General features: G+C 38.0%; 1 protein-coding gene across 5 annotated transcripts in view; it reads left to right on the forward strand.

Moving 5' to 3' along the window:
* The window catches only part of PPP2R2C (protein phosphatase 2 regulatory subunit Bgamma), a 186,423-nt gene that overhangs the window by 86,982 nt on the left and 76,594 nt on the right, over positions 1-22,847 (forward strand). Inside the window, exon 2 of one of the 5 annotated variants that reach the window (XM_030946953.1) lies at positions 14,388-14,543. The exons of 2 other annotated variants lie outside the window; for them this stretch is intronic. In XM_030946953.1, coding sequence (XP_030802813.1) covers positions 14,531-14,543 — 13 coding nt within the window. In that variant the 5' untranslated portion in view covers positions 14,388-14,530. Of the gene's footprint in view, positions 1-6,834; positions 6,890-13,006; positions 14,544-22,847 lie in introns of those variants that run through there. 2 more of the 5 variants (XM_030946952.1, XM_030946954.1) reach the window with 2 other exon arrangements.

Raw genomic sequence — 22,847 nt, forward strand, 5'->3', positions numbered from 1 at the left:
ATGTTAAAATAAATGAGAAAATACTCTGTCTGTATTGCATGTTTCATTTAGACCTTCAGCTAAAACTTAAGGAAAACAAATTGGTTTTGTGCTGCAAACTGCTAAGTAAAACTATGCCAATAATAAAGATGGTGGGTTTTTTATTTCACTTGTTTTTTCTTGTTATGACTTTATTTTTGAATTCAGATTTCCTGTACAGTTTCCATCAAATCATGTTTAGATCAATATCTTGATTAGTCATTTTTTTTCCTATATGCTTCTAGAGCCATTGCTAATTGCAATAGGAATGTGGGTTTCAAAATGAAATATAGCTTATCATCTTTGGAAACAGATAGCCCTAGAAGAAATAGAAAAATCCTGCTGCTTTATTGGCATTGTCTCTAATGTGAAACACATGATTTTTTAAACTGAAGACTGTATTTAGACTGAACTGAAAATTCACCTGATAAAGGAGATGTGTTCTGGGGGTGTTTTTATGGTTTTGTTTGTAGGTTGTTGTGTTGGGTTTTGCTTTTCAGGTGTGCTTTGTGTTGGTAACAGTAGCAGAGTTTAACTGTATGCAGAAATCAATTTGTGTAAATGTCAAATCTGCTCTTTCGTGAATCTTTGCAGCAATACACAGATTCCTACTGACTACACAGTAAATCTCAAGTTGGAGAAATTGTCTTCTTAGACACATCTTTAAAGAAAATATTTCTGATATAATATCCTGCCCTCTGTTTTTGAATTAGTATGCCTAGAACAGAAACCATAATATGCATTTTGTTTCCAGATCACTGTCAACATCATCAGGTGGCTTTAAAAAACACTAGCTTGGCCTCTGCTGTTTCTGCACGTGCCATAGCTACCTGCTTCTGCTGTTAGCAGAGGAACCAAATGGCAAGATTATTTTTCTAAGATTACAGAAGATATTGTGTTAGCTTGATGGGAATTGTTTTGCAGTGCACAGCCCTCACTTTACCTTGTGGCAGTGGCCCACAAGGGAGTGGTGTGGCAAAGGTTTTGTGGAACTCTGTTCTGCTGAAACAATGGCTGAATTGCCAATGCTTTTGCACATTAGTGCATGAAGTAACTTTTTCACAATGGTCACAATATGCTTGTAAGAAAACGCAGTTGGAAAGTGGAGTACTATGTGATAGGAGCAGTAAAACAGTTTGGTGAGTAAAATAGGTAAAGATTTGAAATATAAACTTTATTAAGGAAAACGTGTGTGGAAATGAAGTACCTCAGAAATCACTCCTTTTGCCAGTTCAGATGGATATTTTTTAGGTTGTGAAATTAATCTGATCTTTAATGATCTGTATTTTGCAGGATTGGAATAGTCAGATCTCCTTTCATGGCTGTTTCCAGCAAACTGCTTAGTACATGACCACATTTTGCAAAATTTTGAGTGGCAGCTTATTTTAATGTATTAGAAAGAGAGGATTTTGTCAGTTTTTAAAATATCCATGTCTATAACAAACTTCCTTTTGACTTCATTGAGATTTCCATGTGGAGATGCCTTAAAAAAATGCAGCTTTGTGGTGAAATACAGTGAATCAATTCAACTCAGACTTTCTCAGAATAATAAAGTCTCACTGAAAGCCTTGTTAGAAAGGAATTATGATTATCAAGTCTGGTAGTCAGGGAGGCTTGTTGTTAGTGTATTACTGCAGGACAACTCAAGCATGGTCATGCCTGACTGAATACAAGATTTATGCCCATTTCTAAATTGTAGATCTCTTTTTTTTTGAAGAACACTGAAATATGTATGAAGAATTTTGGACTGATTCATTAACTTTGAATAAATTCCTACAACAAATGAGTGAAATGAAGAGAAAGGAAAAATAACTAGCTTAGCAGGACTCCTTGTGTGAGGTTGGCTGCCTGCAGAGACACAGGACTTCTAAAGAGAGGTCACTGATAATTCATTGTAGATCCATTTGATGGTAAACTTTGAGAAACATAACCTTTGCAGAAGCAGGTATGGCACTGCTGTCCTCTGAGATTCATGGGCAGGAGTTGAGTGTGTGCACCTGAGGAATGTCTGTCTAGCAGCAGCCTAGGAGTTTGGGCTTATGTAGGAATCCCTTGTGAAAAATTCTGATTGAAAAGGTGCACCCACAACATGTATTTTGAGATTACTGGGGTCTTTGAGTCAACAGAGACATGTGCTACTGTAGTGACTTAGGCACCCAGAGATGATCAGAGGGCTGGAGCGCCTCTCCTGTGAAGGGAGGCTGAGAAAATTGAGATTGTGTAGCCTGGAAGAAAGTAGGCTTTGGGGTGACCTCATTGTGTCCTTCCAGTACTTGAAGGGGGCTGCAAGGGAGCTGGAGAGGGTCTTCCAGCAAGGCTTTATATTGACAGGACAAGGGGTAATGGCCTTAAAATGAAAGAGGAAAGATTTCGGTTGAATATTATGAAGGAATTATTCTCTGTGGGGGTGGTGAGACACTAAAACAATTCGCCCCTAGAAGTCATGGTTGCCTTGTCCCTTGGAAGCATTCAAATACAGGGATAGGGCTCTGAGCAACCTGGTTTAGTAGAAGGTATCCCTGGCCATGGCAATGATGATTTTCAAGGTCCCTTCCAATCCCTACCATTCAGAGATTCTGTGACTTGAATCTTCCATTTGCATTTTAATTCTGGCATATTTGTTACTTAGCACTTGATTTGAAATGTAGAAAACTGTGGTCTTTTTGACTTTAATTGGAGAATTAAACTTGTCAAGTTCCCTGAAGATTTAATATGTGCAAATATAAATATTCTTATCATACTCTGAGTTTTTCAGCACATTCATATGTTGTTATCAAAATGTACATACACTCCAGTGGTAGTATTATGTTACATTAGTGGGGATTAATGGTGCAAAATCCAATATCTGCAGCCGGAGGGTGAACCACATCATTTCAGAAAGATCAAGGGACTGCAGTCATTTACATTTCATTGGGCTTTCTTGGATGCATATGCAATTTCTCTGCACCCCACTGTACAGCACTTGCAGCCAGGCTCTGGTCTGAAGGAGGTGACTAATGACAGTAATTATCTATTGCTCTTTCTTCTGCACATCTACTGGGCAACATAACTCTTTGGCTTGGGTTAAAACAGCCTTGAAACTTTTTTAACTACTCTGAGAGAAAAAATATGTGTCATGCAAGGAGTTATGCATTCCCCACTTCATCTTTCTGCCACCTGCTGCCTTGCTCTGACATGGGTGGTTCTGTGAACCACACTGAGGTAGAAATTGTGAACAACTGGTCTTGCTGAGACTCTTCCTGAGCCTCCTTCTATGTCGAGTTCCCTCAACACCAGAAATATCTTCCCTAAGACTTAAGTAGACATGTTCATTGTTTTTTTTCCCCTCTCATGATAGCATTTTCATCAAGGACCAGATGACAGCACCAAGTGATGGTTGGCTCACATGTGGCTTTATTCTGTTTTGATGGTGGGAAATGGGACATACTGTATGATCTTAGTAGGGAGAAGGATTTGAGTGAGCAAGATGATCAGACAATGAAACTATGTGACCAAAGGAGCCCTGTAATGTAGGTTTCAATTGCTATGTACTTAAAAAGTAGCAAACTTGTTGCTGCATTGTTCTAAAACAACTTTACTCATACCTCATTCTACTGTGCTTCTCTGCTGTGGAGTTCTTCCTTTGTGGAAGGGCTGACTTAAAACATTTCAGGTTTTTCTCTCTGTTGTATAAGGGGTAAACGGCCAAGCATGAAGCAGTTCTTTACTAAGAATTCCACCTCTGTGGTTACTCCATTGCTGTGATTACATTTCAACAGCTCTACATTCCAGTACTGTTGCATCCTTTTGCTTTCAGTTTTTAATTAAAAGTTTTCATAGTCAGAGAACAGAACAATAGGGGGTTTGGTATTGACTAACAGTGCCTCCCCCCACCACCCAAAGGTTCAGCTCTGAGTGAAAGGCTATTAAAAGCAATATTGGTGCAAATGCCAAGTGGGAAGAGATAGCAAGCATGTAATAAGGAACAATTAATTTGTTTCACAATGAAATGTATATAAAATAATAAATTATTTAAAAACAGGTTTTCTTCGGTTTATCTTCTTTTAATCTTGGTTTTCCATAAAAATAATAATAGTAATTTTGTCTTTTGAACTGGATTTCGTTTCCAGTTACTGTGTTGGTTATCTTGCACTGAAATGCTTGTATTTTTCAGTGCTGATACTTAATTTTAGTAATCAGTCCTTATGCCTTGACTGTCTTGAAATTTAGTCCTTTCTACACCTACAGATTTTAATAAAGGCATGCAGACTTCATTTAGTTAATCAGTATAAGGCAAAAATGGATGAGACACTTGATGGATTTTTCATAAGGACACACATTTTTGTTTACAGATAAGTGAACACATTAGGTTGTGCAACAGCTGTATCTAAGTAGATGTAGAAGTAGGCATTTATGCTGGGCATAGATTATTTTTCTCTCCACCTATGCAGGCATAAGGCTAAGGTAAAAATGTAATGTTTAGTTTCTAGACAGTGCACAGTGTCCTGTGGTCAGTTAGTTTATACAAACATGTTTCTGTATTACTGTGCAGGAGGACTGTAGCATTCATCATAAAACCCCAGATCTGAGCAGAGTAAGATGACCTTTCCAAAAGCAAACTTGCAAGAACAGTTCTTACATTTGAAAGGCTGTGGTTGACTTTTTAAAATGATGGTTAATTGTTCATCTGACCTATTTGTCTAGAAAAAGTAGTACTAAATCCTGTGGCATTGACAGTAGAACTTTGATCACAGGAATCCAATATTCATTGCTTGAGGGCATTTGCTTTATAAACAGAAACTGTGATTGTCAATCTTCTGAGTATCCTAAATCAGCATTTGGAGCTGAATATTTCAGGTGTAAATACACAGCCAGAGCTTGATGCTATTACTGTTGTATTCCGTTCATTTGTTTGGTAAGTATTTTAATATTTTTAAAATAAGGAGTATGGATTTTTTTTAACCAAATTTTTGCAATGGATATTTCATCACTGGAAACCTGCATGATGGTGGATCCTTTCTGAGTCTCTGCTCTTTGGCAAACTGCAGTAGCCCACCTTCTGAAGAGCACACAGGTGGGTTTAGAAGAACACCTTGAGTTCAAGGTTAAGAAGAGTCATCAGCAGCCTTGGATGGCTGTGCTACAATTTTCCCTCCGTTGGAATTCTGCTCAGTGTTTCACAGTACCATGCATGCTTTGTTACATGGCCTATACCTACACTGGCTCAAGCAGTGGAAAATCAACAAAAACATGCAGATGCTGAGAGAGATGCTTGAAGAAGCTGAAGAAACAGAGTTCTTCTGGTGTGAGACTTCTAGGTATGCTCTTCTTTTTATCAACAGAATGACATAGTGCTTGAACTATTGATTTTCATTTACCTGATGTCTGAATAGAGATTTGTTTATAGTATTTCTTGTTTTATTGTGATAGGAAGCTGAAGAAGGGAATTCATATTGAACACAGGGCAGCTGATGTTAATAAATTTTTTTTCCCCTTTTCCACACCTTCAGTAAGACACAGTTGCATGGGACAGTTGGAATGCTTTCCTAGTGACATTGAAAAGCAAGAGAAGGCCACAGACTTGCAAATAGGAATTGGTTGTTTATTGCTCATTCAGAACTGGCAAGGAAACAGCTAATACATTGCTCCATGACTGGCTCAGAGTTACTAATGATACCTGAACAGTTTTATGTATCACATCATTCATATACTTGATCATTGTTCTCTCATGTGTTTTCTGTTCTTAGCCTGAGTTCATTTGTGGCAGAGAGCTCTTTTTGGATGCATTTTGGTTCCAGTTTTCCTTTGTTTTAAAAATAATCATACTGCAAATCTTACTGCAAATTTAGATGGATGTTGGAGCTCATTCTTGCTTTGCTGTTTAGATCATGAGCATCTGACACATGACAGTTCTCCACTTGCTGCAAAACTAATCTAGTAACTCCATGCTGTTCTGATTGCTTTTTGTCTCTCAAAGGCAGTAATGTGAGGATGTTTCCTGACTCCTTAGTACTTATTTTAATTAATTGACAGCTATTTCTCTTTTATTCAGAAAGAGAAGGGGGGGTAAAAACTAGTTACACGGGGCAGTAAAAACAATCAGCTATTTAGGTTCAATTTAAGGGGAAGAAATTTTGCTCCCTTCTCTTAAATAAAAGATGAGGTGAGTTTATTCTTTTATCTACACCCATCTTTACACTTTCCTTCATTATACTCATGTGTAAATCAAATCCATTGCTAAAATGAGATGCTCTCTCTCTGCCTATACTTAAAATAACCCTAGGAGTTGTAAGAAGGTGAACCCACATGAACTGTTTTCAGTCTGTGTAGTTTTTTGCAAACTCCATGTAATTTGGTTTCACAGTACTCACAGTGTGCCAGAGAAGAGCTCATCATGTGGATATTTAGTATATTTCTCCTAGTCCTGTCAGGCCATGTGGCTGAGCATGAATCTGTGCTGAGGCTTTCCACCTTAATAGAGTCCTGCAATTTGGACTGAGGTAAACTCTGTTGGATGGAGAGTTTGATCTGTGAATCACCATTGAGTTTACAAGGGAAAAGAAGCTCAGATATCCCCTGAAGAGACAGTATTGATATAAGGAACTGCAGTGTTGGATGTAGAACTAGCTGACACACAGTCTTGGAAAGTTGAATTTTTAAGGGAGAAATTAAATGAAATTAAATTAATCTGCTGTATACCAGAGGTGGCTCAATAGCTTTGTTTTTGTTTTTATTTAAAAGATATCACTTGCTGGCTGCCAAGTGGGTGGATTCATCTTCCTTCTGGAGCCTGAGCAAATCACTTGAGGAAGATCTTGCTTTCTGCTGCATCCCAAAGACAGTATGGAAGGGGAGAGCATCTGTGAGGTTGATTCTGGAGATGGACTGGGAGGTAGGGATGCCTGTCATTTTTGTGTTCAACCCCGATGGCTGGTTACAGGAATCCCTTATGACAATGGACTTGGAATTTACAAAAAGCAGATGTGATAAAGGTGTCTACAATTCATTGATTGTATTTTGTCACTTTACAAGCAGTGAATAAAAGTTTTTCAAAACATCTGTGTCTTAGAGGAAGTGGTACATATAGACAATCCATGTTGTGAGTGTTGTTATTTAGTCTGAGATGTCCCAGAAATAATACAAACCCTAAATACCTAGAATAAAAGTAAAGTCTTTTTTCTCTTTCTTTGCTTCTCCTTTTTTTTTTTTTTGGGTCTCCCACACTAACTGTATTGCACACACTGTTTGTATTTTTTAACTGTACTACAAGAAACTGAATTACATGATACTGAGTCTGTGTTCATCTACACACGGGTCACTAGTATAGTAGACTTTTCACTCATCTAAAATAAAGAGTCTCTTCTTATTTAGCTACAAGTTCTACAGGTGTCCTTTTGCAAATTAGCTCACTTCATTGCTGTGGTTTATAATTTCCATAGTAGGGTGACAAACTTCTCTGAGAAAGTAATATTGCATATTTCTGCAGGGGAAATGTATTTGTGTATGGGGATCTTTGACAAGGTGTTTGGATAGGCTTGTCTGTTTTAAATTCCTGGTTTAACACAGCTTCTTCTGAGAATAACCAAGCAAACATCTTTAGCTTGCAGAAAACCTTGTACTGCCTAGGTCAACTCATTGTTGAACTCAGAAATGTAAATATTACAGGAAAGAATGAGGCTCTACATTAAAAGGTTGTAATAACATAAGACTCAGCATGCTGCACATATGTTTAATTGTTTAGGTCTTTGTCTGTAACTAAATTGTAATCATAGAGATTATTTTTTTGTATGAGTGTACTGTGCTTGTGCTAAGACGCCTTCTTTTGTGTTTAATAGTTCTGTAATTTTTTCCTGGGCCCTTGATGTATCAGCAGTACTGTTTAGTAGGAGAAGCAGTTTCCAGAGTATTACCACTGAGTATCCTTCACACAAATGAATTGCTTCCAGACACCCATCAGTTGGGCTGACATGCAGATATGTAATGTTTAAACAGTTTAAGTAGTTTACTGGTTTTTTTACTAAACAATTTACTGGTTTTTTTCTAATAAAGAAACTGGTGGTTCAAGTTAGTTTTAATATTTCTGATAATACTATTAAATAATTATTTTGTAATAATAATAATTTTGTCATAATGAATTGTAATAGGAACAGTGGAAGTATTTAGGCTCAAATGATGCCTTTCTGCTAGGCAAACGAAGGGTAACAGAATCTTGGCATTGTCTTCAACATTCTGAGCGCTCTCCCAAGTTTTGGAAACATCTGAGGCTATTGTTCTGCTGGTTACTCTTGAGCACTAGTTTAGGCCTTACCATTGTGTACTTCAGTCACTGGACCTCTGCTGCATCTTCGTCATGGGTTTCATGCCAGTTTGAGCATGGAGGAATTGTTTCAGAGCTGAGGCCACTGACAGTTTTGTATTCCGGTCCTCCTCTCTTTTTCCAGACTCAACTTCCCTCTTTCCTTCCTAACTTGGCTGCCACTTTCTGCCTTTCTGAACAGAGCAGGGGGAATGGGAACGAGTTACTCTTGGTCTGTCACATGTCATCTCTGCTGCTCCTTCTCTATATGCTCTTCCCATGCTCCATCCACTGTGAGGTCCTACTCAGGGAATACAGTCCCTCATGAGCTTTTCCAGCACAGCTCCTTCTCCACATGCTTCAGTATGAATGCTTTCCACGGAGTACAGTCCATCAGGAACGTGCTGCTCCTACAGGCTACAGCTCTGGCCTGAAAATTGCTTCTGTGTGGGCTCCCTGCATGGGCCATGTGTCCTGCCAGGAGCCTGCTCCAGTCTGGGCTCTCCATGGGCTGCAGTTTCCTTTAGGGCATATCCTCATGCTCTGGTTGGTGTTCTCCATCTGCTTGAAGGCTGGATATTTGCTCCACTGTGGACTTCCAACAGCTGCAGGAGGACAACCTGCATTGTTGCAGTCTCCTCTGTTGACTGCAATGGAATTTCTGCTCTGGTGCCTGCAGAACCTTTGCCCCTTCTTTCTTCAGTGCCTTTGGCATCTGCAGGGCACTGAAGGTTCTCTGATATTTTCTCATTTCTCTCTCTCAGCTGCCAAACAGGTTTTTACCCTTTCCTAAATATGTTATCACAGAGGTGCATTGGTGTCACTTGTGGGTTCAGCCTGGGACAGCAGTGGGTCTGTCCAACACAGGGCAGCTTCTGGTCTCCTCCCACAGAGCTCACCCCTGCCAAAACCTTGCTCTGAATGCATACTCTTGCAGTAATTCCAGAGCAATATGCTTCTTCAAATATATTGCTTATGGATTCGATGCAGTTCTTAGAGGGTACTGACATTAAGTGACTACTTTGATATGTTCCTAAAAGTGATCACTAAATTAGGCATTGTAAAATTATCTGTATTTAGAGGTGTTTCTTTAGAAACTTTTAGTCCTTTTAGTCATGGAGTGATATGACCATTAATTAAAACTGAAGATCAAGCTCTATTATTGTTCTGCTTCCATTACTTGATTTTTCAACATTTAATCCTATTTGTTTTGGCGAAGATTCTGCCATGTATTGATGTATATGTGGAATCAATACCATGGCATATGCTTTAATTTGCTGTTGGAATTGTATTTTAATAAGAACCTGAAGATTTGCTGCTGCACAAAAGATATTACAGGAAGGAGACTGGGGAGGGGTCAGGTAATTTCTGTGTTTCTGTTGTGTTGTTGATATTATGCCAGATCTGATTTTGGCCTGGTGTTTTCACTTGTAGCTCTTGTTCAAGTAAAAAATCCTTCCTGCATGTTAGCAAGGCTGCAAGCCAGTTGCTATGGTATTCAGCATTCCTTTTTTATTTTTAACCAATCGGCTGGCTTTTGTAATGATTCAGCCCAGAATAAGAAATTGGTCACATAGGCTAGAGCTGTATCAAAAGAGCAGGTATTTTTGGCTTGAGGAATCTGAAGAGGTTGGGAGAATGGCAGAATTTGAGTTTCAAGAAAATATCACAATCTATGTTTATGGTATATATTGTGATGTGTAACTAAATGTTTGCAATGGTTATAAAAGGCATTCATTCTTTTCCAGGATGATGGTAAAAATTGAATGACTGAAGTAATTTCTCTATATTGTTTTATAATAATTTTTATAATTTCTCTTTATTGTTTTATCACCCGAAGGTGTCCGTAATTCATAGCTAAAAAAATTATTAGTTTTTAAAATTCTGTATCCATGTTTGGCTGCTTTTCATTGTGTTACTAAGTGGTAGTGTGCTTCTGACAGGGTATTGTTTGCTCATAGAGAATTACCAGACTGCTGCTTGTCTGCTCAGTTTTAGTGTTGCTGTTTGGCTAATCAGAAAATTCTGGACAACTGCTAGATAATCTATAAGGATCTTAAAGTTCTAATGATGCTGACATGTAACTGGCAGTGGTACAAGGATAAAAGAAAGACAAGCTAGAGAGAGAGATATTCTGATAGTTGAACTATTTAAAAAAGGAAGGTACACTTTTGCTGGTCTTCTGAAGGTTTTAAGTTTCTTGACTTGAAGGTGAGGTAGGTCTTCTACCCAGCCAGGCTGCTATTGTATCAGTAGGACAAATGAAAGACAGAGCTTGTTTTGTACAAAGCAACTCACTGCTGAACTCATGCCTATATCCAAAATGAAACTTTCAGATTTCAGTTTAGAAATTAAAATTGTAAAAGATGGTGCTGTATACTAAAAGTCCATCAAGGACTTTTGTGTGATGAGTTTGTGGAAACATGTATTTGAACATGGAAATAACTAGACAGAGAAGGGATTTCTTCTAGCAATGTTTTTTTCCCTGTGTGCTCTGTACAATAGAGGGGCACAGTCCCTGTGGATAGCAGGATATTCTGAAGAAGCCTTTGCCTTTTCCTTCCAGAGGTGTCATGAGAGCTTTTGTTTGCTCTCCCAGAGCCTTACATGCTATCCCTTCATTTCTGTATGCAGGTAATAATGTCCCACTGTGGAGTAAAATGCTGGCAATGAATAATGATATCTCTGCTCTTGCTGTGAACAAAACCACCTCCTAGTTATCAGGGGTTTGACTAAGAAAAATAACTAAGTGATGAAATTGAGTCTTGGAGAGGCTTTAAATGATGCTGGTAGAGACCATGAGCTTGTAGACATCTGTAATAGCTCCATTTCAGTATTTGAATTCCTTACTGTCACTGGACACCCAGGTAAACCTCATTGTGCAGCCACCAGAATAGTAAAGCAGACTGGTAAAGCCATAATGATGTTCAGGAAACACAAGTTTCTAAGCATGTGGTACATGACTTGGCAAGAGATCAAGATGAAGATTTGCATCAGCTCAACCAACAATGAAAAATCCAGCTCCCAAGATAGTACCAAAAAACACCCAAGCAAAACCAAAACAAACTGAAAACCAGCAGAGCTCAAACCAGTCATGTCATGGCAAGCTAAAAGGAAGAGTAAAACTCTTCTTTGCTTATAATATGGAGTAAGTATTAATTTATTGCACTGGAATTCCTCTCTCCTAATATGTACATGGATTGTTCCCCATGTTACATTGACTGTGTAGCTAAACAGGCTAAAGTCTTTTTATGTCTGTTATTAATTTATATTTACATGTTATTCTTTGTTATATGTTATTATATATAACATATATAATAACATCATAAAGAACAAAGAACAAAATAAATATAAATAAATATATATTTATATATACATTTACATGTTATTTGTATATTTTACTCTTGTGTCAAATCTATGCTTTAAAAAATATTAATGGGACAATCTCCTAATGTTTTTGAATGAAGAAAAAACCCTAGAAAAGTCTGGGTGGATCAGCAAATATATTTTGAATTTGGATGGTCAAATTTAACATGTGTGGTGTTTCACATTTGTTTGTTGCCATTGGCTGCACGAGTACATAAAAGCTATACATCCAGGAGATGGTTTTTAAGCATGCCCACTTTTTACAAATATGATTTTAGTGACAGAGTTCACTGATATTTTATCTTCTGATATTTACAGTTGAGATTTTTATTGCTATATGAGCTTTTAATTGTTTATTAGCATTTTTAACTTACTTTAGAGAACTATATTCTAAGTTGCAAGATACATACAAATGACCAGCAGTCATTATGGCATTATAGTATTAGTGTATGGCAGATACTATTGCATTCTAATAAACATGGGACATTTGATATTGATATTTGGGCTATAAATAAATTTGTAGATGCAGGAGGGAGAGCAAGAATGAGAATTTGTTTTTCTTGGACATAGCCTTTTGGTGGCACCCATTTAAAATGCATGGAGGGCACTTATGGAAAGTAAGCTGGTTTGTAACCATTCTGGATATGAACACACCATGGAAGAGATCCTGAAGGTGATTATGAAAGCAAAATTTCATAAGCACCCTGCCAGTATTTAAGTGATAATTATTGTCCCTGGTCTGGATTTTCACTTGATATCAGGTATATAGTGACTTTATTAAGGGATGATGGCTTGAAAATGTAACCTCAACAAATGGCTTCCAGAGAAATAATAGAAATATGACTTATCAGAGTTTTTGTATAATTGTTTGCAGTAAATCAATACTTAGATTCAGTTCTTCCAGTGGTGGCATAGATGATGTAGAAATAACTACATTTGATTTTGATTCAAGAAAAATCAACTATATAATTAAAAAAGTGTTGAGCATCTAAAATTCTTAAGCCAGAAAGCAGGCAAGAGTACTCAAGCTCTTGAAAGCAATTTCTGCAGTGTCCCTTGTATTTTAATTACTTTTTCAAGAGCATTTATGCAAGATACTAATTTTGCTTGGGTTTTGGGTCATCCCTAAAGTACATTTATATTTCTGTATGACTTCACTTTGAAATTGCCCTTGGCTAATAATTCCTCATGTCTACTTGCCAGCCAGCCTGCAAGGCAAGTCATAAAGAGTGGGATTTCATTTAGTAGAGCTCTGCCTTTTTAAGGGGAGTGTGATGTGAGAGATGGGAAGTGTTCTTAAATTTGGGTGTATAAAGAATCCTTTGTGCTCTGGTTGGTTGTTCAAAGCCAAGGCTTGCTCCATGTTGCTTTCTAACAATTCACATGTCAGGCAGAGGCTGATAGTTCTGCACTGCTCAAACTGAATCCGCAAGTGGTGGTGTAAGTATTGCACCTCCACTGATTTTGTAAATTATGTATTAGAGAGGTTATGTCGACATACCCAGAGAACTTGCCTCATTTCCACCAAAGGAATACTGTGGGCTTGATTCAGATTCACTATTTATTAAAAGTACTGCTTTTAAAAGTGCAAATATAGTTGAAAGAAAACTCTCTCATGAGAGCTTGGTGCATACAAATACACACCTGAGTAACTAACTTGAATGGATTGTTGCTGTCTGAACTAGATTCACATAATGACAAATGCCTTAATAAAAAGAACTGCTTTGATACAGCACTTCATCTTTCTGAATTTCAAAGCACTGCGAATTTGAATATACACATGTGTAAATAACCATAGAAATCTACCTGGAATGTATAATAAATATTATTTTTTTCCTAGACAGTGCTTGCATGTATTTTCTTTCTGATGTAACTCCTAGAAAAGAAAGGCTGTTTTGGAAAATGAAAGATGTGAATTAAAATGGAGAAGATATTTCTTCATGTGTCCATAAGGTTTTTTTCTTTGATGTTATACAAACCTGGAATGAGGCTGCTACTTCCGACTATTTCCTTTTGAATACCAATATGAGTATAAAATCCAGTTCCCTGATTTTCTCTCCTTATATTCAGATGATGGAAATACAGTTTATTTTTATGAAATAGAGCATTTTATTTATATGCGTGTGTGATTTTATTTTTTCCTTACCACTTTTTTCTTTCTCAGTAGGAAGATCCTGCCTTTAAAAGGGAAAGAGCACCTCTTCTCTAGATCCTGTAGAGTGATTTTGTGGGCTCCATTTTAAATTTTATTGCCTGAGGCAGCTCATGCTTCTTGAAACCACTTCAACAGTTATTCTGTTGAACTGTTGGTGGAGGGTAAATTGATTAATCTGAGTTTAATCCTTTCAACAGCAATACAATGGGTTTCACATTGAGGAATTTTCAAGGTATTAATTATTTCAGTGACTTCGGTAAGGGCTGGTAATTCTAAAGTTAGTTTCTACTTCTTTGGGATTGTGAGTATGAGAGAGGAAACTCTCTTGATTCTCAGCTAATTGCACGGATGTAGGTTAATGTAGGAGCTAGAAAGATCTGGGCCATGGTTTGTGGCTCACTTTTTTAAGTCTGGGAATGTCCACTGAGGAAGTATTTTTCTGTTACTGAAAGTGATTGGGAGAACAAGGTGCTTGCTTGCTTACAGGGTCAGCAGTTTTGTTCCTGCTTAAAAAATTGTCCTTAGATGAGGAAAGTTTTCACCATTTTTGTCTTGAATTTCTTTGTTTTTTAGGGAAAGCTATAAGGAAGCTTGTGCGCAAGGCGACTCTGGTGGCATCTAGAATCCTCAGATTTCCTTGACTGAATCCATCTGGGTTTAGCCCTAAATATAGTAGACAAGCTGCACTGCTTGCACTGATAAATTATATCTTCCAAATGATAGACCAAGGTACAGTCATGTATACTAACCGTTTTTGATGTCATTTGACTCTTGATTCTGTTGCTTTTTGGGTAGTTGTGACACTACAATTTGTCCCCACTCTTGTGGACTATCTTTTCACCAATGCTCTTAAAAAAAAAAGGAAATTAAAAGAGACTTCTGGCCTGGCTCTGGCATTTGATGTTGACAGCTTCTTATGAGTCTGCAGCTTGGTGGGAAACTCAGCCTCTCCTGAGGTTCACAAACTTGCCTTCAGTGGCAAAATAATGGGATTGTTGCCAACACAACTTTATTTGGTTTTACTACCCATGGAAAAATGCAAACATAAATCAAAACTTCCTTTTTGACACATAGTGTCATTTTAGTCTGTATGCTCAACAATTGTAAAATGGAAACAGACTATGTTCTAACCAAGCATAGATTTTGAGTATAAAATAACATCTCTGTTTTCCAAAGGAAAAAATAGATCAGTAAGTACTATTCTAAATGATAGTTAATAATTAGGTTTGTAGATCTGCTCTGGTGTCTCAGCTAGCTGTTGGAATGAACAAGAAATCTCAGTGCCAACTGGCTGCTTTCTGAGGTCAGAACTTCTCTTTGCTTTTTTGTTTAGGTGGGAAAATATTCTATCTCCTAACTGGGTCTTTGCTGCATTACAGTGACATAATTTCCATAATACAGAATGTTTAAAGATGTTTTTGGAGTGGTACTGTTAGTTCACATTTTAGGGCTTTGATATCTGATAGAGTATATCTCTCTATTTGGATTTTCCATAACATCTAAAAATTAAGACTAATTAAGGGGGGTTTTAAATGTCTTATCTGAGCATGACATTGGTTGAATATTAATCCAATTGCACAGACTGTTACAATTTCGATTTTTATGTAGTTTAGGTATTTAGTTGGGAAAGTTCAAAGCTGTCTTTTCCTTTGCCCCAAGACAGGGGGTATGTTTTCTGTGTGTACCTTCCTGGTTCTTTTGTGCTCCTTGTTGGGCTGCAGCTGTTCACTGCCTCCACCTTTAAATGCTGAGCTTTATCTTTATTTTGGTGTGCCCAGAGAACAAATCCTTCCAGTGCTTTCTGCCTAGTGCACTAAGGACTTGAGAGAGAATCTGGTTTCTCCAGTGAACACTTTATCAGTTTGGCTGGTGCCTTTGGCCCCCTGTGAATGGCCCTGTCTTGCTGGGGGAGGTCCCACAGCAACCACAGCCTGAACCATCAGCTGACCACAGTAAAAGGTCACGCTCAATTTGCGAGTTATATACAGCTTGGAATTTTCTGTATAATGTCTGTGGTCTGTTGTCTGGCAAAATAACATTAGCATTAAAGAATGGGTGTCTCTGGTGTTCAGCCTTGCAAAATTGGTCTGTAGATCGTTGTTTTGACTGTAATTGTTTTGAAAGACATGTACTTGCTGGGAGGTTAATGATAGGTTTCAATAGTTGTGCTGTTTAATTTGTACCATACAGGAAATAATTGGAGAATATGCCTGTCTTTTCAACTGACAGCAACAGATCACACTTTGGCACATGGATAATTGATAAATTTTCTGTGTGTATCATAAGTGGACAGGAAGATGACTAGATCATTTTTTTGCTGGATTGTGATGCAGTCTATGATGACATACAGATGGCTGTAGTGGTCTGTGTCAAATGCTTCCTTACCTTGCCCACTGCCAGGTTTTTGTGATAAGTCTTTATATCTGTTTTATATCTATCTATCTATCTATCTATCTATCTATCTATCTATCTATCTATCTATCTATCTATCTATCTATCTATCTATCTATCTATTCAACATCTGGGCAGGTCAAAACATTTCAATCATAGAATCACAGAATGGTTTGGGTTGGAAGGGACCCTAAAGATCATCTAGTTCAAACCCTCCTGTCATGGGCAGGGACTCCTTCCATTAAAAGGTGAGTGAGGTAAATTAATTTTCTTAGTTCTAGGAAATTCTGATGGTATTTTACAGTGGATTTATAAAATATTGTGCTTCTATCTTAATTTGCAATCCTTAGGAAATTTCTGACTGTCAATAAAATAATTTCAGAACAGAAAAGGCCTTAAGAAAGGTTCCTTCTTAAGAGAGGAAGTGGGTACTACATTAGAAATATGTGGGAGCTGGCAAGAAAATGAAAGCTAATGATGTGCTTTGTCATGAGGTTCTGGAGTTTGAATGCCTAGTCTGGATGTGCTGGATGTGGACAGGCTGTTCTCCAGCCCCTGATAAATGGCAGAAGAGAGGATGGCTGAGGTTCTCCTTTACCCCATATTGCACCAAGACTCAAGCATGAAGAATTTCTGTTAGCATAGATAGTACTACAACAGTAGTGAAATGCTGTAGATGGTTTTAAAATCCAGCTAATAAGTGAAAGTTTTAATAGTCACTAATTGCAGGATTTAGAAATATCTGAGACCCAGCAACATTGCTACTTTTAGATGAAAAACATGTTTAATGAAGTTAAGCAGTGAAAAGTTGGAAATCTGCTCATGTTTTTCATCATGTGCTTTTGCATTTGGCTGTATAATCATGGACTGATTTTACATTAGCTTAGTAGTCACTAAATGAATTAATTATAGAAAGGTGTGTTGAAAAGTATCAATGGCAAGTTTCTTCTGTGATTGTTTTTCAGAGGCTTCCCTTTATTTGAAAGGTCTTCAATATAACTGAGTTTTTTTAAATGAAACTCAAGGTGCTCCAGCTGGATACTAGTTGGAGTTCAAATGTGATGTTTAACTCATGATGTTATTGGCTCCAGTTCTTCAGTGTTGATAAATATTGTGGGAAGCAAGTAGGAGAGGGTGCAGATTTCAGATGTTCATTGGAAGAAATTTCTTTGTTGGTTTGGGGGAGGATTGGCTCTACTGATGTAATAAGCACACACTGCGACACACCTTAGCGTGTAAAGGAGAGAAATTTTGTGTTGCTGTTATTCTGTTTTGCTCTATACAAGCAGTGGATATAAAAGTGTTTTGTGGTGTTTGCTTTGGTAGTGGTTCATTTTCTCTCCCTGCGTGCCTGTCTGGAAGCAGAACAAGCGTAGATAGCAGCTCAGGGGGAATCTTCAGCAGCAGCTCACTGATGGGGGGTACCAGCACTGAACCATCCCTGAGCACTTCTCCCTGTGCTGCTGTTCAGGGCTGCTGAGCTCTCCTGACAGGGTGCATGAATTCCTGCAGTACAGGAATTCATCTCCTGATGTACTGGCACAGCAGCACCCTGCGTTGCTGCATCACCAGGAGACAGCGTGATCAGGGACCACGCTCCTTTGCAGGGCTGTAAATAAATAAATTATAAATTATAGGTTATAAATACACTTCAGGAGGAGATCACTTCTTAGCCTTCTCTTCTTGCTCTTTCAAAAAGACATTTTGACTTTCCTGTGTTACACAGAAGGTGCTGACTCAGTGTTGTACTATACATTTAAGGATTCCAAAAACCCAGTGTGCTGTCACAGGTCTTTCATCTGCAGTGCTGTGGGTTTTGCCATTCAGTTGTAAAGATTTGATAACTAACAAGTTTACATTTCTGGCAATTTACAAGCTTTGTGCTTTTCTTTTGTTTTAAAAGTGAAATAGGTGGAATTTCCTGGGGAAAGTAGATATTTCTGACATTTGAGGAAAACATAGAAAACTTCTATCCAGTATAGTATTATTTATATTAAATTATATTGCTATACTTGATTTTAGTGTTTTCTTTTCTGTTAGGGTTGTATTTCTTCACGTATTGATATAATGAAGTCATTAGAAAGTTTATATTGGGACAGCAATTAATACAAATTAGTTTAAATATTAGCATATTAAAAAGTTATCTGCCGTTTACATGATGGGAGAAGTAACAATTGAAGAATTAATATGATGACTAGATGGCACTTGTGCTTTCAAAGTTTTAAATACTGTATGAACAAAGTTTTAAAAGTGACAGTTGGTTTCAATAGCTAATGTACCCTCAATGTATTTAGAATTCTAAGCAACTAAGGTGATTTCTGCCTTCACAAGTTGTGTAGAGTGTTTGCACGTTTTGTGTTGCAGGTAGTCTGGACATGCTCTGGCTCAGACTAAAATATGAAAAAAAGAGCAGATGATATATTTTGCAGTTATTCTTACTCTCATTTTGCAATTTTTTAAAATCAGATATTTGTCAGTATAATTTACCTTGTTTGCTTTAATAATCATAGTTGATCTATTGTTGCTTGATTGCAATGAGGATATATTTATTTTCTGAATATTACAGAGATTTGGACTAAAGCATATGATCAATAAACATGTAATAAAGTAAACATAGTGAAATGAACAAACAACAGAAGTGAAAACAGAACAGAAAAAAAAACCAAACCAAAAGCCCTCTCTCAATCTAAAATTGAAAAAACCTCAGGTCAGCTTCTCTCCCTTTCCTAAATAAAATCAATGCACACAGATGAAGTAGTGTATCCTTTCTATAAAAGGTCTGATTCTGGAAATGGGTGTTTAAGGGTCACTGAGGTCTACTTTCTAATGCTATCAGAATATTCTGCTGAAAGGAAGAAAAACTCAAACCCTTAAAGGATCGTTGAAGGAGATCTGCATTCTTTCTGTTAAATTTAATTAGAGATTAGGATATGTTTATTCAAATTTTACCCACTGACCTTCATGACTGATAAATTTGCAAACAAGCATTATGTGTACAAGGTAACTGCTTTTGTCTCTGTTAAACCTGCTGAACAGAAAAGCAGTTATATTTAAATCATTAGCATGTCTATGCATATATTCTTAAGTGTTTGCCAGCATTTTCACTGATCCTACAACATCAGTAAAAGGCTGTGTAAGCTCACAATATCTTGTTACAGTCTATGTTTACTGTGTGTAACAATTTTCATGCTGCTTCTGCTGTGGTAAAATTGGGATGTTGTCATCCTACTCAGAAAAAACTGGGTGCCCTAGGGGCACTGAATTACAGATTGGTGTTCATTCACATTGTTCTGTATATCAATTAATTCTAATTTAAGCATAAAACCTGCTAACAAAAACTTGCCTTTTAATTAAGAAGTAACAGAAGGCCCAGGTTAAATAGTGGGTCATTGCTAAGTCTGAGCCATAGGATAGCCTGTGGATTTGTGGGGCTTTTTTTTGGACTTTTTCAATTCCTTTTTGTTTCCAAGGGTCCTTGCTCTTTTCTTAGAGTTACCAGAGTCCCATGGCAATAGTAGCTCCTGTGGAGCATCAGCTGGGGCTCCTCACAGCCTCCCCTGCTGACTTTTTTCTGGTACCTTCTTGGCACCAGAACTGGCTGAAACCACACTGTTCTTGGGACACTCTCCTTGAGTCAAGCTGTTCTAACACCTGGTGTCAGTATGTGGAAGAAAAGCAAAAGAAAACAGAAATTGTGGGTGTGGAGAAACGAGAAGGCAGGCATTACACTGAGCACTGTGTCAGCTTGCTGCTTTGTTGCTGCTGCACTTGCAGCAGAACAGAAGCTCAATATGCTTATTGATGTCTCTCAAGGACTACAAATCCCTATCTTCCGTGTCTGTTGTTTAATTCTTAATCATTTGTAATAAAATATTCAGCAATCTGGTCCATGGAACAATACTTAGCTGATCTGTTTTCTCTACAGCAGAAAAATAACCCAGTCCAAAACCTCATCATATGCAGATATTGCAGTTACATAGCTCACTGAATTCTTCAGCAGATTTTTCTGTTTGTTTCCTGCTGATATGACCAGTATTATATTGGATTTTAATCCAGCTTGTGGAAAACCATTTGATAAATAAATGTGTTATCTAGGAAAATGAGCATCATTTAATCAAAACTTTTATCAGCACTTTTATCAAAGGTAATAAGTATGGACCTCCTAATCAAATAGCTATAAGGCAGGGAAAGAAAAGACTGCTGTGGAGATGTAGTTTGATTAAAATGTTTTGGTAAAGAATCCTTAATTATTTTAAAGAAAGCCACAGTGGGGTCTTTTCTCCTGCTCTGATAAGAAACTGAAAAGTTTTCATATTGCATTCAAATGTGTGATGTGAAATGAATTAGTTATTAGCTGTATCTCCTTGGGGCATGTGCACTATAAATAGCTTTTCCAAGTCTGTGGCTTTATTCTGCTCTGCACTGTATTCTGAAATTCAAGACCAGAGAGACCAGAGTAAAATGCCTCCATTCAGCTGCAGTCTGAAGCAGTGCACATAATACAGTTTTGGATTTTGCAGATCAAGGTTTATTTATTTTTGTGGTACACAAGAAATAGAAGACTCCTTTCATTCACTAACCCCTCATTTTTCAGAGTCCCAGGCAAACCAAAACACCTGTTGTTTCTATTACATCTGATTGTTGCCAATCATAACAAGGGGGAATCTAGGTTTAATTATTGGGTAAGATCTATAATGGTGTTGGCTAGGATGGAAAATGGCTTTTTACTTAGGTCTGTGAAAAGCCCTTCCTGGGAAGCCAGATATCAGCTGTATTGGCTGTAAGTTTTGCCGTAGTAGCAAGTACAAGTGAACTGGGGCCATAAATTAGTTCACAGCTTTGGACTTTGAAAAGCAGTGTGATTATAAACCCAGAAGCCTGTGCTCTTCTTTGTGCTACATGAATTCTGGCACATCGTTCATCTAGAGTTTTCTTTTGTAAGAAGTAAGGCCACTGTCCTTGCCTAAACCTACCCTACTTTTACATTAACAAACCCAGTGGTCTGCCCAGGACAGCTCCTTGCAGGTACCAGAATCTGAGGGTGTTAAAATTGCCATGGGTTTAGTTCTCTACCTTTTCATTCAAAATCCGCAGAAATCCAGGATTATACCCTAGGTGTTACTCTTTCACCATTCCAGATGGGAAAAGGATCACTGTAAGGAAACTCCATGTTGATGTTTATAAAAGCTGTAGCTACTTTTTCAATGCTGGAAATAACAATTTGAACAAAAATGCTTTTCACCATGTTTTGAGCATTTCCTTGAATTTTTTAGGTCTTCCAGGACTATTCATAGTTGTGTTAGTGTAGACTACAGCAGTGAAGGGTTCTGTGGCAGCCTCTGCCATGAGCCAGGCTGCTCATACTGCCCTTGGAGTTGTGAACATCTGGTGGAGGGTCTGGGTGTGTACAGCAGCAGCAGCAGCAGCAGCAGCAGTCTTGCCTTCTCTTTTGGGTAGCAGTGACTTTCACATGAGGTATAGTGAGAGAAGTTTGTGAGTCAGTTGTGCAAGGAGACATCCCTAAAAGATACGGACCTGTGGCTTCCAGTATTGCAAGGTCCTCAGTAATGTATCATTTTTTAGTCCTCTTTTGTGTGTACACAGTTAATGGGTCAATGCTAGCTGGTTAAACCTCAAAAATATGGGAATGCCTGTACCATATGACACATAGAGGTTTCTAAAACCATGTGACGCAGCGTCTGATTTGAAACACAGGGTCACAGAGTGCTTCAGTATGCAAGTCATAAGTTCCTTGGCTTAAAGTCACCCCAGTCTGGTTGGTGTGGACTCAGACTGAGTGAATCTGTGGAGCATCCTGAGCTATAGATGTGTTCAGATTCTTTGTGAATTCCTGAACCTTTGCTGAGATGACTTGTGACTGTCCACCTTGTTTGCTAATGCTATAGAAGAAGGGAAGAGAATGGCAGGGGCTGAAGTGAATACTCTGCCTGTGATGAGGCGCCTTGGAAGCTGAGAGCCTTTAGTTTCAGGCTTAAACCAGGGGAGTTTGAAGGCATTGGTTCTAATTTAGCCTTCTACGAGGTGAGAGGCAAAGCTCACCTGGGACTTTCAGCATCTCTGCTGTCAGCTGAGACCCCAGCCTGGTAGTGATGGACAATCTGCCAACAGGATCTGTGCTACCACCACAGCAGCTCTAATATCCTGCATCAAATGCTCCCCCAACCATTTCACACCAATTGCAGTCATTTGTCATGCTCTGTGTCCCTGGCCTCACTGGGGTCTGGCATTTTGTGGCATTACAATATTTTTCCATCTTGGTACCTTGAAGTTCAAATTACTACCATGCACCCAGGGCCCAAGAACTGAGTCAGGAAGAAAATAACAAAGGTGAGGGATGGCCTTTGAGTAAGTAGCTGCAGTGTAGGGAGGTAAGAAAGTGTGCTGAGCTGCTACTCCTGTTACATTATTGAGCAACATACTTGTTTATTTATTCAATAAAATGGTACAAGGCAAAGCTTGACATTGTTTTACAGTAGCTGCAAATTTTCTACTAAAGTGAAAAGTAGTAAATACAGGTTTAAAATATATTAAAAATTTTCATGCATTGTGGTATATTTCAGCTTTCTTGAGTGGTCTCACATGCTGCCTTGGAGGGATATATCATAAATACAATTATTATCC

Source organism: Camarhynchus parvulus, chromosome 4 (genome assembly GCF_901933205.1).
Source record: "Camarhynchus parvulus chromosome 4, STF_HiC, whole genome shotgun sequence".
Lineage (NCBI taxonomy): Eukaryota > Metazoa > Chordata > Aves > Passeriformes > Thraupidae > Camarhynchus > Camarhynchus parvulus.